This window comes from Sturnira hondurensis, unplaced genomic scaffold, assembly GCF_014824575.4.
Source record: "Sturnira hondurensis isolate 20B ecotype Veracruz unplaced genomic scaffold, ASM1482457v3 Scaffold0016663, whole genome shotgun sequence".
NCBI classification, from domain to species: Eukaryota; Metazoa; Chordata; class Mammalia; order Chiroptera; family Phyllostomidae; genus Sturnira; species Sturnira hondurensis.
The window spans coordinates 4,856,173-4,869,374 of record NW_028089294.1 but is presented as its reverse complement, the minus strand read 5'-3'; the positions used below and the strand labels follow the sequence as shown (position 1 = coordinate 4,869,374).

Genomic DNA, 13,202 nt, shown 5'->3' with positions numbered 1-13,202 from the left:
CCACCCACACTGTTGCAAAAGGTAACATTTTCTTCTTTTTTTACAGTCAACTAGTATTCTTTTGTATAAATGTCCCAAGGTTATTTTATCCACTCATCTACTGATGGACACTTGAGCTGCTTCCATATCTTGGTGACTGTAAATAATGCTGCAACAAACATAGGGGTGCTCATGTTGTTCTGAATTAGTGTTTTGGGTTTCTTCGGATATTTTCCCAGAAGTGGAATTGCAGGGTCAAAAGGCAGATCCATTTTCTAATTTTTTTTTGAGGGATCTCCACACTGCTTACCACTGTGGCTGTACCAATATGCACCCCCACCAACAGTGCACAAGGGTTCCCCTTTCTCCACACCCTCACCAGCACTTGTTGTTTGTTGGATTATTGATGACAGCCATTCTGACAGATGTGAGGTGCTCTTTCACTGTGGTTTTAATTTGCATTTCTCTGCTGATTAGTGACGTTGAGCATCTTTTCATGTGGGCAATCTGTATGTTTTCTTTGGAGAAGTGAATATTCAGTCTTTTAACTATTTTTTAATTGGATTTTAAATTTTTTTTGTGTTGAGTTTACCCAGAAATCAGCTGCATTTTATATGCCAATAATGAACTAACAGAATGGGAAATTAAGAAAACCATCCCATTCACAAAAGCTTCAAAAAATAATACCTAAAAATACGTCTAACCAAGTATGTAAAAGACCTGTACTTGAAGAAAGACATTGAAAAAGATACCAGTAAATGGAAGCACATACCATGTTCATGAATAGAAAGCACTAACATCATTAAAATGTCCATATTGCCCAGAAAAATCTATAGATTCAATGCAATTCTTATCAAGATTCCAATGACATATTTCACAGAGCTAGAATAATATTTCAAAGTGTATATAGAACCACAAAAGACCCCACATAGCAACAGCAATCCTGAGAAAGAAGACAAAGTTGGAGGAATCATGCTACCTGATATCAAACTATACTATCAGGTCACAGTAATCAAAACAGCATGGTATGACATAAAAACAGACACATAGATCAATGGAACAGAATAGAGAGCCCAAGAATAAACCCACACCTTTAGAGTCAATTAATAGTTGACAGAGGGAGCAAGCACATAACAATGGGCTAAAAATAGTTTATTCAATAAATGGTGCTGGGAAATGTGCAGAAAAATGAAACTAGACCACCTTCTTACACCACATACAACAATAAATTCAAAATGGATCAAAGACTTGAATGTCAGACTCAAAACCATGAAAACAGGCAGTAAAATCTCAGACGCTGCTTATAGAAATATTTTAACTGATATATCTCCCCAGACACAGAAAACAAAAGAAAAACTAAACAAAAGGGACTACATCAAACTAAAAAGTTTTTGCACATAAAAGGAAATCAACAAAATAAAATGACAATGCACGGAATGAGAGAAAATATTTGGTAATATATCTGGTAAGGGGTTTCATCCAATATTTATAAAAAATTTATAAAACTCAACACCAAAAATATTTTTTAAGTTGAATTTTTTGTGTGACATGTTTATGTAAACAATTTTTAAATTATCACTGTGATCAAAAATTGAAAACAAATATTTTAAATATAACTTGAGAAACATATTGAATACCTTAGAGAAAGGGCTATGTGAAAACACAAGTCAGTATTACTATTATACTATCAAGTAAAAAGCAGTACTTTTAAAAAAAAAAAATCTAAAATAAAACAAAATCCACCTTTGGTTTTAGGCTACTGAAAGAAAACGCCTTCTTCTGCCCCATCCTCACTCCCCAGACACGGGCTCCACTGGACTGTCAACGCCTTCTAGACACCCTCGAGAGCCCGTGTCCCAGAGGCCTTTAATCAGCCTCCTCTGAAACCCAGGCCACCGACAGAACTCGCTTCCATTTGCCGCAGCTATTTTCTAGTACTCCACGTTCCCACTTTTAGTTTCAGTTCCCACCAGGAACGTCTAAAATTCATTTCTCACCACTTTGGGGAAATATCACCTTCAAGAAATACAGTGAAATAGTTACAAATTCCTGTGCAACCACTTACTAAACATTAATTTTGAAGCACGTTATTGCAACCTTGCAAAATTTTTAAGAATATTAAATGGTGATAATATTCACAAAGTCCCTGATAAATACTGATCATTGGGAATACAAAAGAAATGGTAGCTATTTTTAAAAAGACAGAGAAAAAGTACTTTCTGTATTTGCTGAAGAAGAAAAAAAAATCACTTGCTTGGCATGTCTTCTGCTAAAAGTTGGAGGCACCTAAATTAGGAACACCTCCTCAAATATTTAAAGGAGGGAAAACCTAGCAGGTTTCCGACAAAGACATGAACTACCTTCCAGTATTGTTGCACTGATTAGCGTTATGAATTTAGAAAGGATTACAGGGTTGTATTTCAGTCTTTTCTCACAATTGCAGCACTTCCTATTATCAAGGAGAACTATTCCAACTCCATAATTTTTTTATTTTAAAAGTGAATTAAAAAGAGACGTCTTCTAAATGTTCCTTCTCTGGTAAATAGCATTTTTAAAAAAGTGTAAGACTCTATTTAAGGTTTAAGGCTATGCTTACCCACTACTGTATCAAAAGAAAAAACTGCCCTGACAATCACAGAGCTATGAAGTCAGATGAGAGGAACACATGACTAGAAAACTACCATCTGGATACCTCACCTACCCTCCAGGAGTCTTTCTACCAGTCTCCATTCGCATCGTGATCCTCGACAGAAGCGAAGAACCAAACCCCGAGCCAGCCCTGCACACCGCCAGCCCCCCACTCCCACTGGGGCCCCCTAGAGCCTCGGAGCTGCTGACAATTATTCATGCATATTAACAATATAATGCACTGAACCTTACATTTTATTTTTTTACAGAATTTGTAGTTTTCTGTGCCCAATATTCTGCCAGACTGAGTTTTTTACCTCTTTGTACTCTTGTGACCTAATATGGGCTAGAATGATCTGCTCTCTGATTTCTTATCTCATAAAATTATTGGGACACTAATACATTAACATCCAATACACTGTGAGCTCCTTGGAAAAGAATGCTATTTAAAAATAAATACTTCATATTTTTTCCACTAGTAAAATGAATTGCTCCTTTCCCCACCAGTCCTATCCTAAGCACTTTGAGATTTTATCACAGCTTTTAATCAAATAAATAAATAAATAATCCGTACTCAGTTTGGATTTTAAAGAGTGACCACTTTTATTCAAAATAAAAATAACTTTGCTTTTCCAGCTATAAAATTAGTATAAGCCATAAAAAATCAAGCACTACTGGAAGATGTTAAGAGAAGGATAGTCATCAATAACCTGAATATCCAAACCAAATACTATGAACATTAAGCCATAGTTCCATGTATATACATACCTACTTAATGGATATATGTATTATACAGAAATAAGATCATACTCTCTGTAAGATCATATTCACTACAGAGAATATGTTTTAGCTCTCTTGAATAGCTATATTATATTCCACTTCATGGCCCATCCATAATTAACCAGTCACCTAAAATTAAAGAGTTGTGGTTTTCCCAGTTATTCACTGTGCTACATAAATCCCTTTACATTCTAGCTTTACATTCTCATTTCATTATTTTTAAGAAAAGAAATATTAGTCAAATGATATGGATACTCAAAATTATGAAACTTATTGCCCCATTACCTCTGGAAAAGTAGAATCAATTTTCAAATCCTGCAGTAGGTGAGAATACCTCATTTCCCTACAATTCACTGATTATTGCTTATCTCCTCTCATCTTTGTCAACTGGATAAAACAAAAATTACATCTCACTGTTTTGATTGTGTTTCATTATTGCATTCTTAGTAAAATAATCATTTGAGGTGTGTATAGAGCATTGGTATTCCCTTTGTGAAATGCCTCTTCCTAATTTTTGGCTGTTTTGTTTTACGGCTTTGTCATTTCTTTTTGCTATTACTTCGTGGGAACTCTTCACCCAATGAAGAAGGTGCATCTTTGTCCGCATATATGTTATAAATAATAATGACCAGTTTGTTATTTGTCTTTCAACTTTTTTGACATATTTTTAATACAATGACTTAAGTCTTTATTTAGTCCACCAATTCATCTTTACATTCCCAGTGCTTTGGTCATACCAAGAAGGGCATTCCTATTTCAGTATCCTAACATTATTTTCTGAGCTATCTAGAAGTGTTATGTAACCAATCTTAAATTTATTTTTGGTATATAACATAAAGGAGAAATTCAGCTTTATTTTTTCTAAATTGCTAGTCAGTGGTCCCAATACTATACACTGAAGAATCCATCCTTTCCTCTCTCACTGAAATTCCATCTTTATTATATGACAAATCACACATCTTTCTAAATCCTTTATTCCAAAACGCTGATTTACATGTGTATTTCTGCAATAACGCCAAACTCATAATTAGGTAGATTTGCACTGTGCTTTCATATGTAAAATAAAGTAAAATAACAAAGAGGATGGCACACACCAAAAACATTTCCTAGCTTGTGCTAATTTCTAAATCAAAGATATTGAAAGTCTCAAAAAGAAATGAAACAGATGATATTAATACTAACAATAAAAACTGATACAAGTATTATTTACAGCATACACAGTGCCTTCTTTCACATTGTCTAATACTATGTTCATTATACTACAACACAGCTATTGCTTCTTTTTCAATTATAATACACAGTTAGCATTTGCTCAAAGTCTTGCCTATGTTCACAGAGCCTGTAACGGGAAGTAGTATAACCTTTGAACTTCATATTACATGATCCATGACTATATTATGCTAAAAATAGAGCAATTAGCTATAAAAGCCCAAATTTCTCATTTTTTAAGCAAACTACCTTACCAAATGTTGGGGGGAATATATATATAAACATACACATATATACACACACACATATATGAACACTCATGTATATATATGTGTTATATCCCAAAGACATACAGACTCATATATAGGCTTTTATTTGAATGAAGAGAAACTTACTTTCTTTGACTTATTCCTTAATTTTTTATCTTTATTGTATTTTTTCCATTACCATTTAGTCCCCTTATACTCCCCTCCCCTCAGCAATCACCACACTGTTGTCCATGTCTATGACTCCTTTTTCCTTTTTGCTTATTTTTGCTCAATTGTTAAATCCAAACTTACATTCCTGAAGCTTTAATAATTTCACCAATATTATAGACCCTAACTACATAAGAAAATCAATAACACTGAAACTGAAAAACCAAACACTGGACTATATTTTTGAAGAGACAGTTACTTTTGGTTTCCCAAATACAGGCAGAAAGTAAAATTATTTTGTATTTCCATAAGAATATTTCCTTAAGTAATAATTGACTACTAACCCAAAAGAGATCAGTTTTGGATGCACTCCAAAACAGGTTCTGCTACCAGGCAACTAGGAAGGATCCAGAAGCAGGAGAGCACAGCCATGTGCATCAAAAGTCCAGGGCACCCCTGGGATTCCCTTGTGGGGAAAGGAGAACACCTCACTATCACACGTTAAAACTTATCCAGCAGAGGTCACAGGAGACCCTGCAACACCGATGACCACACAGAGTACTGTCATGGGGCACAACCAGGAGAAAAAAATATCTTTTTCAAAGAATAGCAGGAATACAAAGAAGAAAGAAAAAAAGGGTTTAAAAAAAGCAAAAATACAAAGAAAGAAAAATAGCAGAAGGAATCACATCTCTCCAAATTCAAGTCCTGATTCACACTAGGTTATTGTAATGGTATACAATAACCATTGATTTCCTATCCTTTAAAGACTTATACACATCATATTGTATGTGGTACGTATGGTAAATTGTATGGAAAGTACTAACTCATCTGTTTATCCTGTCAAACGAAGACCCTGTGCTAAAAAAGTACAAATGAAGCTATTATATCCCAAATACCAAATATGTAGTTAAGTATATACGATGACAGCCAAATATGGATCAACAAAGTGCTCAAAAGAATCACTTTTTTAAACAATTAATTCCAGGAGAGGAAAGAGATGACTTTGGAGCGAGAATATGGCTTTGGACGAGACCTAGCATGGAGATTCTTTGACAGGAGGTCAGGGACTGACTGGAACGAGACTCTGCCCACAGCGAAAACAGAAGCAAGCAATCTGCTATGGAGTTCACAGAGTGCCAGTGACCCAAGGTACCAGAGTGACGTGTTACGTGAAACGCAGGCACAGCCAGCACCTCATCTGGGGTAAAGGATGTCATCCTATACTTTTCCCTAGGTGGCTTGATGGCATCTCTCTCCAGGCATGATGAATCAATAGCAGACACAACCTCAGCTATAAACCCAAAGAATGAAATATGTATACCCATCCCTAGTTAGAAGTAAGCCAAAAGGAGCTTACCTTTCAAAATAATTTATTTGCCACAATAGCAAATATAAATACATAAAAATAATATGACCCCAAATTTATTTGGGGTCATATTCTATATAGCAATGAATCATGCAAAAATGATTGTATGAGATTCATTTAAATTTCTTCCTAAAACATTCAAAGAAATTTAAACAGTGAAAGGATATCTCAAAAATATAAAACACAAAAGTAAAATAAAATAAAATGCTTTATAGGTGATACATCTAAAAATATGCAACACTCCTAAATAATAAAGGTAAATGTAAATAATGTTTTCTTTTCTAATATATCAAGAAATAAGAAACTATCTCAAGGTTTCATTTATTTTCCAAAATTAAGGATTTTCCCATATTTTTTTGGTTAGAGAATGAATAAATTCAGGAAGACTGATTCTCTACTCTTTAAGAATTTGCAATGAATAAAATCATTGTTTTTAAAATTAGCTTAAAATTGAGATCAATGGTTCTACAAACCATGAATATATGTTAAGATATATATATAGTATACATACACTATATAAACATACATCAGATTTCTGTATCACATAAAATATTTCAACTAAGTTATTCTTTCTATTATCAGAGAGCTACATTAACCTGGAAACAAATTCCTGAAATACATGCATAATTGTATGTATCAGTTCTCTCACAGTACTGGAAACATTTTGCTTTGTTCTAAACATCCCTCAGTGTAGTTACTTTCAGTATACGACCATGGCAGTGATTTAGGACTTGATATTCTTGTATAGAATTTTCTCTCTATATCCATATTAACAAGGTCAAAAATATTCTTTTATTTGAATCTAGAAGTATAAAAATTAAACTGATATTTAAAACAAAAAGCAAATAAACTCCAAATTAGGTCAGAAAAATCTATTTTTATATTAACAAGTAGCTGAATATATTGCATATATAAAAATAAATGAAATGAGAGTGCTTTAAGATATATCTGTACATGTTTACATGATGAAAGCTTACAGTTATTATGCAAGTTATTAATTCCAAGTATATTGGCAGTGAGACAGTATTGTGATGTGGCGCCCTCTGCTGGGCTTTCTAGTCACAAACTCTACCTCATATCACAATTAGTAAAATCAAACACTTGGGCATCAAGTGAAAAATTACTTTCAATATTTGATCACTTTAAGCCTTGGCAAAAATCATATTAAAATTATAATCAATAACTACTTTACTGTAACAGGACTTTACAAATTTATCCTTGAGAGAAATATCTCTTGAGTATAGATTTTCCTTTTTAAAATAAGAGTATAATGTAAAAATTACACTAAGCAACATGTTTTAATAGTTCCTACTTTTGTCACCATTTCTATCACTTGGCATATTCAGGCTCTGAATGCCATATTTATAACAAGACAATATATTCAGGTTTTGAAGTCCATATTTTTTACTTTTTAACAAATTACTATTTTGGTCATTTATTTTCCTGCCTCATTAATTAAATAAAAATCGTTTATTTTAAAACATCAGAATAACCCTTAATATTATCTTCATTATTAAAAAAACTGAAAGAAGTTTAAGAGATATTCATCACCAGTAATAATAAATAACTTCCATTTATTGGGTCAATTATCAGAATGTAGTGTATGTTACATAGTTTCTATACATTATATCCAGCTCCAAGAGACGAAAAAATATTGTGGCCCATGAATATGATATAAATTGTTCAAGATGAATTTCAGAATCAAGATCCAAATGTAAGTAGGTCTCATTCCAAAGACTCAAACCTTTCTACCAAACAATAGACAGCAGTGGGAAAAAAACTTGCGACGCGCAATTTCTCCATTTGTCAGTGTGACAACAACTGGTAGTTTGCCAGGGGCTAGTTGATGAGAAAAAATGTGAGAGCAGTGTAAAGTAGTAATATGATATAATATAGTATAATATAATATAATATCTCAGACCTTTAGGAAAATATTTTTGTTTTACATAATGCTGCCAGCTAGTGGCCCTATTCCAGACTGAGTCACTGGCAACACCACTTGATTTTTACATGACTGAATCAAAATTCCTGTATTCAACACTCTCAAATCATGTTCCTAAACTCTGTATGCATAAGCCTGACTTAATGGTATTCTACCTTACCCTGAACTAAAGGACAATGTCTTCCTCAACACCATTACCATGGCCAGTCCTTGCCCCAAATCCCCAATAAAAATATGAGCTATGCCTCAACAGGACAGAATTCATTAAGTGCCAACATGCAGAAACTAAAAGATACACCTCACTGTCTGTGAAAAAGAAATCTACATTATTTTAAATGTATATGGATTTTTAGGGTATTTATAAATTTCTGAGTGGCAAAATACATAGTTTCCTATACAATGTGAAGTTTACGATAATGTGGGCATAAGTATTGTTAGGCATTATTCTGTGCTGATTTAATAAAGTAGTTCTGCTAGCATACAATATTGCTATAGTTGAGACAATAAGTAGCTACCGTTCCAAAATTTCCTTTGAGAAAAAAAAGTATTTGAGTACTTAAACTCTTACATTCAAAACTGGCATATCTCATTGATAATTCATTATTTTAAGAGAAATATCCTAGATGACACACATATAAAAGTACACAGCTTCTATCATGGTATGGTGTTTAATGCAATGATATAAAGATGTCTTTGATTTCTTTAATCATATGACATTGTCACTATTTAAATGACTTTCTCAATGGAGAAATCACGACTTACAGGCTTAGATGTAAGAACAGTATATTCTATAATATTGTGATATTGCATAAAACAAAAGCATTCTTGGATTAAAGTATGTTAGCAGCAAGGGAAATGTGTTCTGGCATCATTCTGCAGTGAGAAAGGAGACGCTGGAAGTAGAAAAGAAAGCACCCGAAACACAACAGAGAAGGAGGAGGTGGCCCCTGGGGTGGATTAACCAAGGTCAAAATGAAAACAGCAACGAAAGGGACCGTCCTGGAGAACCCAGCGTTCCTCTGACCTACATTCTATCACACACACACAACTGCCGAGCGTAAAACTGTTAATGCCACTTCGTAGGCGCATTCTACATGTGGCTGACTTTGCAGCTAAAACCAGTAAGAGTTTATACCATACACACCCATGCATGCATACCCATTAGTCAGCATAATAAACATTAGTGAGAACAAATCCCAATTACAAATTCATTTTTTATACTAAAAGTATTTCTATATAGTGACCACATAACTTACAAACATTCCCTGTATTGTCAAAGCTGGTAAGAACATCTTCAATATTCAAAGATCCACTGTTATGCCTAGAAAGGAATAAAAGATTTCCTTTAATGATTCTGGAATATTAAGACTTGCTAATTCTTTTAAAAGCTGAGAATGCACTGTGATATACTCCATACCAATAAACCCTTCCAGGTTGTATTTTTTAAATATTTCTGCCCACTAGTGGGAGAAGGAAAAGAAATAACATAATATAGTCTTTCCAATATTTAATGAAATGATATATCCTGATGATTAATCTACATTTTAAAGTACTAATGTTTTTATTGTTGTTTTAGTTATATAAAAGTGGGATTAATTATTAAACTTTTTTAAAGATAACAAAATCTTACACTTTGAGAATCTCAAAAGAAAAATAATCAACCCCAGTACATCAGCAATACATAAACGTCCTCTAAAGCAGCCCAAAGAACTCAGAACTTCAGTCACAAAGAACTAATCAACCTTTAGGTCTGCACATTCCATCTGCACCGTCTACATACTGACCCATATCAGATCATGTGATTTGCCAATATTTTCTCCCGGCACGTGGGTTATCTTTTCACTTCCTTGATAGCATCCTTTGATGCACAAAAGTTTTTAATTTTGATGAAGTTCAACTTACCTATTTTTTCTTTTGCTGTTTGTGCTGTTGGTGCCATATTTAGCCCTGGCTTACTGTTAACCTCTAATGTCAGCCAGTACCATTTTTCTTTCCCCTTCAAATAATTATTTACCCTAGTGACTCGCTCCGAGTCCTTATGACTTCACAAGCTGTTCTTGGGAAAAGCTCACAGGTCCTCAGCTCCTAGGTTAGGTGCTCGTGAGCAAGTTGGTTTACTTTGGGAAGAAGAAACTGGCCACTGGCAATATTTTTCCATTCACATATAACATAGTGAAATTTAAGGTGTACGATGTTTTTATTTGATATATGAGGGGGACCCCCAAAATGGAATTTATTTATTAAAATTGTGTATTCATTCTCACATATTTAAACTTCAGTCACCTTCAAATTACTCTCCATTTGATGCAATACACCTAGTGAGACGCTTTTTTCCACTGCTCAAAACAGTTTTTGAACTCATCAATTCTGATGCCTTTTAGTGCTTCTACCATTTTTTTTGTTTCACCTCTTCCACATTGGGGAGCAGGGAAAGTCCTTAAGGGTGAGATCGGGGGAATAGAGAGGGTGGGGCAGAGGGGTCAAAAACCCGGTTTGGGTCAAAAACTGCTAAATACTCAACAGTGTGGGCAGGTACGCTCATAAATTGCCCATTGTGAAATGGGCAAACATACTAAAAAATCTTCAGAAAAAAGTCACTGAAGTTGAATGCAGCTTCTCACAACAACACCAGCTGGTATACAGCTACAGATAGATTCCTAGAACTCACCTAGCAGGGGAGGCCTGTACTGCAAGGGGCCCACTCTCCAGAAGAAAATTCTGGTTTGGGGGGGTCCCCCCTCATATTGTAAAATGGTTATTACCATAGCATTAGCTAACACCTCTATGATGTCACATAACTACCATTTCATTTTTGTGATGAAAATATCTAAATTAAAGTTTTGGGATACAAGTTAAAGCTTGGGATTTAGAACAAAGTTAGGTTGGCAAAATATGTTGGCAAAGGTTGTAATTGTTACACATACTAACATTAATTATCAGTATAATGCTAAGATTGTCCTTGTAGGTATTACTATGTAATCATATTGTTTGGGTAGGACTTAGGTAAGCAGTTGAAAGATTAAGGCTAGACAAGATCTCATAGAGTTGACACTTAAATAAAGTAGATGACTCAAAGAATAACTAACAGTCCCTGAGTTTGGAGCAAATAAAAGTGAACTTGAAATAATCAAAGTAAATCTTTACCACACTGTGTTTGTGTCCACTTTCCTATAATTACTACTAACTAAGGTTATTCTTTCACAAAATCCCACCTTCTAGGGTTTCTAGACTGTATAGATAACCAACTTTCATGTTTGTTAATTACTCAGAGGTATGGGGTTAGTGTGCTGTTTCTCCACCCTGACCTCATTTAAAAATGTCATAGGATACACATTCAGTTTCTTGGCTTTAAGAAATAATGCTTTTAAGAAGATAAGTTTTGCATCAGTGGTAACTGTGAAAATCATACTTTTTATTTTGAATGTTGCCTTTAACTTTTAAACATGTGTTTCACTTTAGCTACCTCAATTTCTCCTTTTTACATATATTTAACTCTTTACAACATACATGCACCTTTTTTCTACTCTTGTCTCAGATTCAGATTTCATCTTTAAAGTTCCTTGTATTCTGATTTGGAAGAGAGAGGGAGTAGGGGGGAGAGAGGAGAGGGAAGGAGAGGGAAGGAGAATAAATACGAGATAATGTCCTTATTAAAACTAGGCCATATAAGCAATAAAACAATTTCACTTTTAGGAATTTATCCTAAGGAAATCATCACAAATGGGCTCATGGATGCTTCTATAAGATGTTCATTGCCTGGCTGGTGTAGCTTAGTGGATTGAGCGCCGGCCTGCAAGCCAAAGGATCGCGGTTCGATTCCCAGTCAGGGCACATGCCTGGGTTGCAGGCCAGTTCCCGGCAGGGGACCCACGAGAGGCAACCATACATTGATATTTCTCTCCCTCTCTCCTTCCCTTCCCCTCTGAAGATAAATAAATAAAATAAAAATTTTAAAAAAAGATGTTCATGGTAACAATATGCATAACAGCACAAGACTGAGTATAATCTAAAAATCCAACATAAAGTGTTGGTTCAATATATTATGATGCAAACACTCATTCATTGGACTACTTGGCAGCCATTAAAATCATGTTTCAGGAATAATACTGAATGATGTGGGAAACTGTGCTGTGTTAAATGAAAAAGCACAAGGTGCAAAACAGCATGGACAATGCTGCCAGTTATTTGATGACAGGTATGTAAGCACAGCACAAAGTCTGCAGGCATGTACTGAAGGATTAACTGTGGCTGCCTCTGCATGATGGGATTGTGAATCAAGTTTTTCTTAAAGGAACCGTATGTTGCTTTTACATTCAGGAAAAGGTTTTTTGAGTTTTATGCTGTCCTGCTGATCATTTTAACAACTTCATCTTATAGTTGAAACCCTCGATACTTCATTCTTTTTCTCTCTCGTCTCGCATGTAGTTCGCCATGTTACCACAAATAACCTCACCTACGCCTGGAATCCTGCACGCGCAGAGCAGATTCAGAACCACCGTGATACGGTGCTAAAAGTCTGATCTGCGTTTGAAACAGGATCCCAGGAACTGCTCTGTAAGGGCTGGCTCAGAGGGCAGACACACAGTGCACGCGGGGGGTTCCGTGCAGGCTTCTCCCTGGCATGCCTGAGAGCCCCCTGTGTGGTAATGGCTGCCAGGCTAGGTTTTGTTTTTGATTTAACATGAGCCCACTTAGGCACCAGCAGCCCTTTTTAGTAGGAATCTTCTTTCTCAGGATTCACACTACTAACATTAAACTACACATTTTAAATATGGGTTCAGTGGTCACATTTGTCTCAGGTGACACGCCTTGCCAGGCTTCTCATGGGCGCCTGTGATCCCCACACATATAAGGATAACCTGCCATCCGTCTGATATCA

The 13,202-nt window shown here is 35.0% G+C and overlaps 1 protein-coding gene across 2 annotated transcripts in view; it reads right to left on the bottom strand.

Moving 5' to 3' along the window:
- Positions 1–13,202, bottom strand: part of CAMKMT (calmodulin-lysine N-methyltransferase) — a 348,130-nt gene that overhangs the window by 320,020 nt on the left and 14,908 nt on the right. For both annotated transcript variants that reach the window (XM_037066512.1, XM_037066511.1), the window contains exon 3: positions 9,580–9,644. In XM_037066512.1, the coding sequence (XP_036922407.1) occupies positions 9,580–9,644 (65 nt within the window). The remainder of the gene's footprint in view (positions 1–9,579; positions 9,645–13,202) is intronic.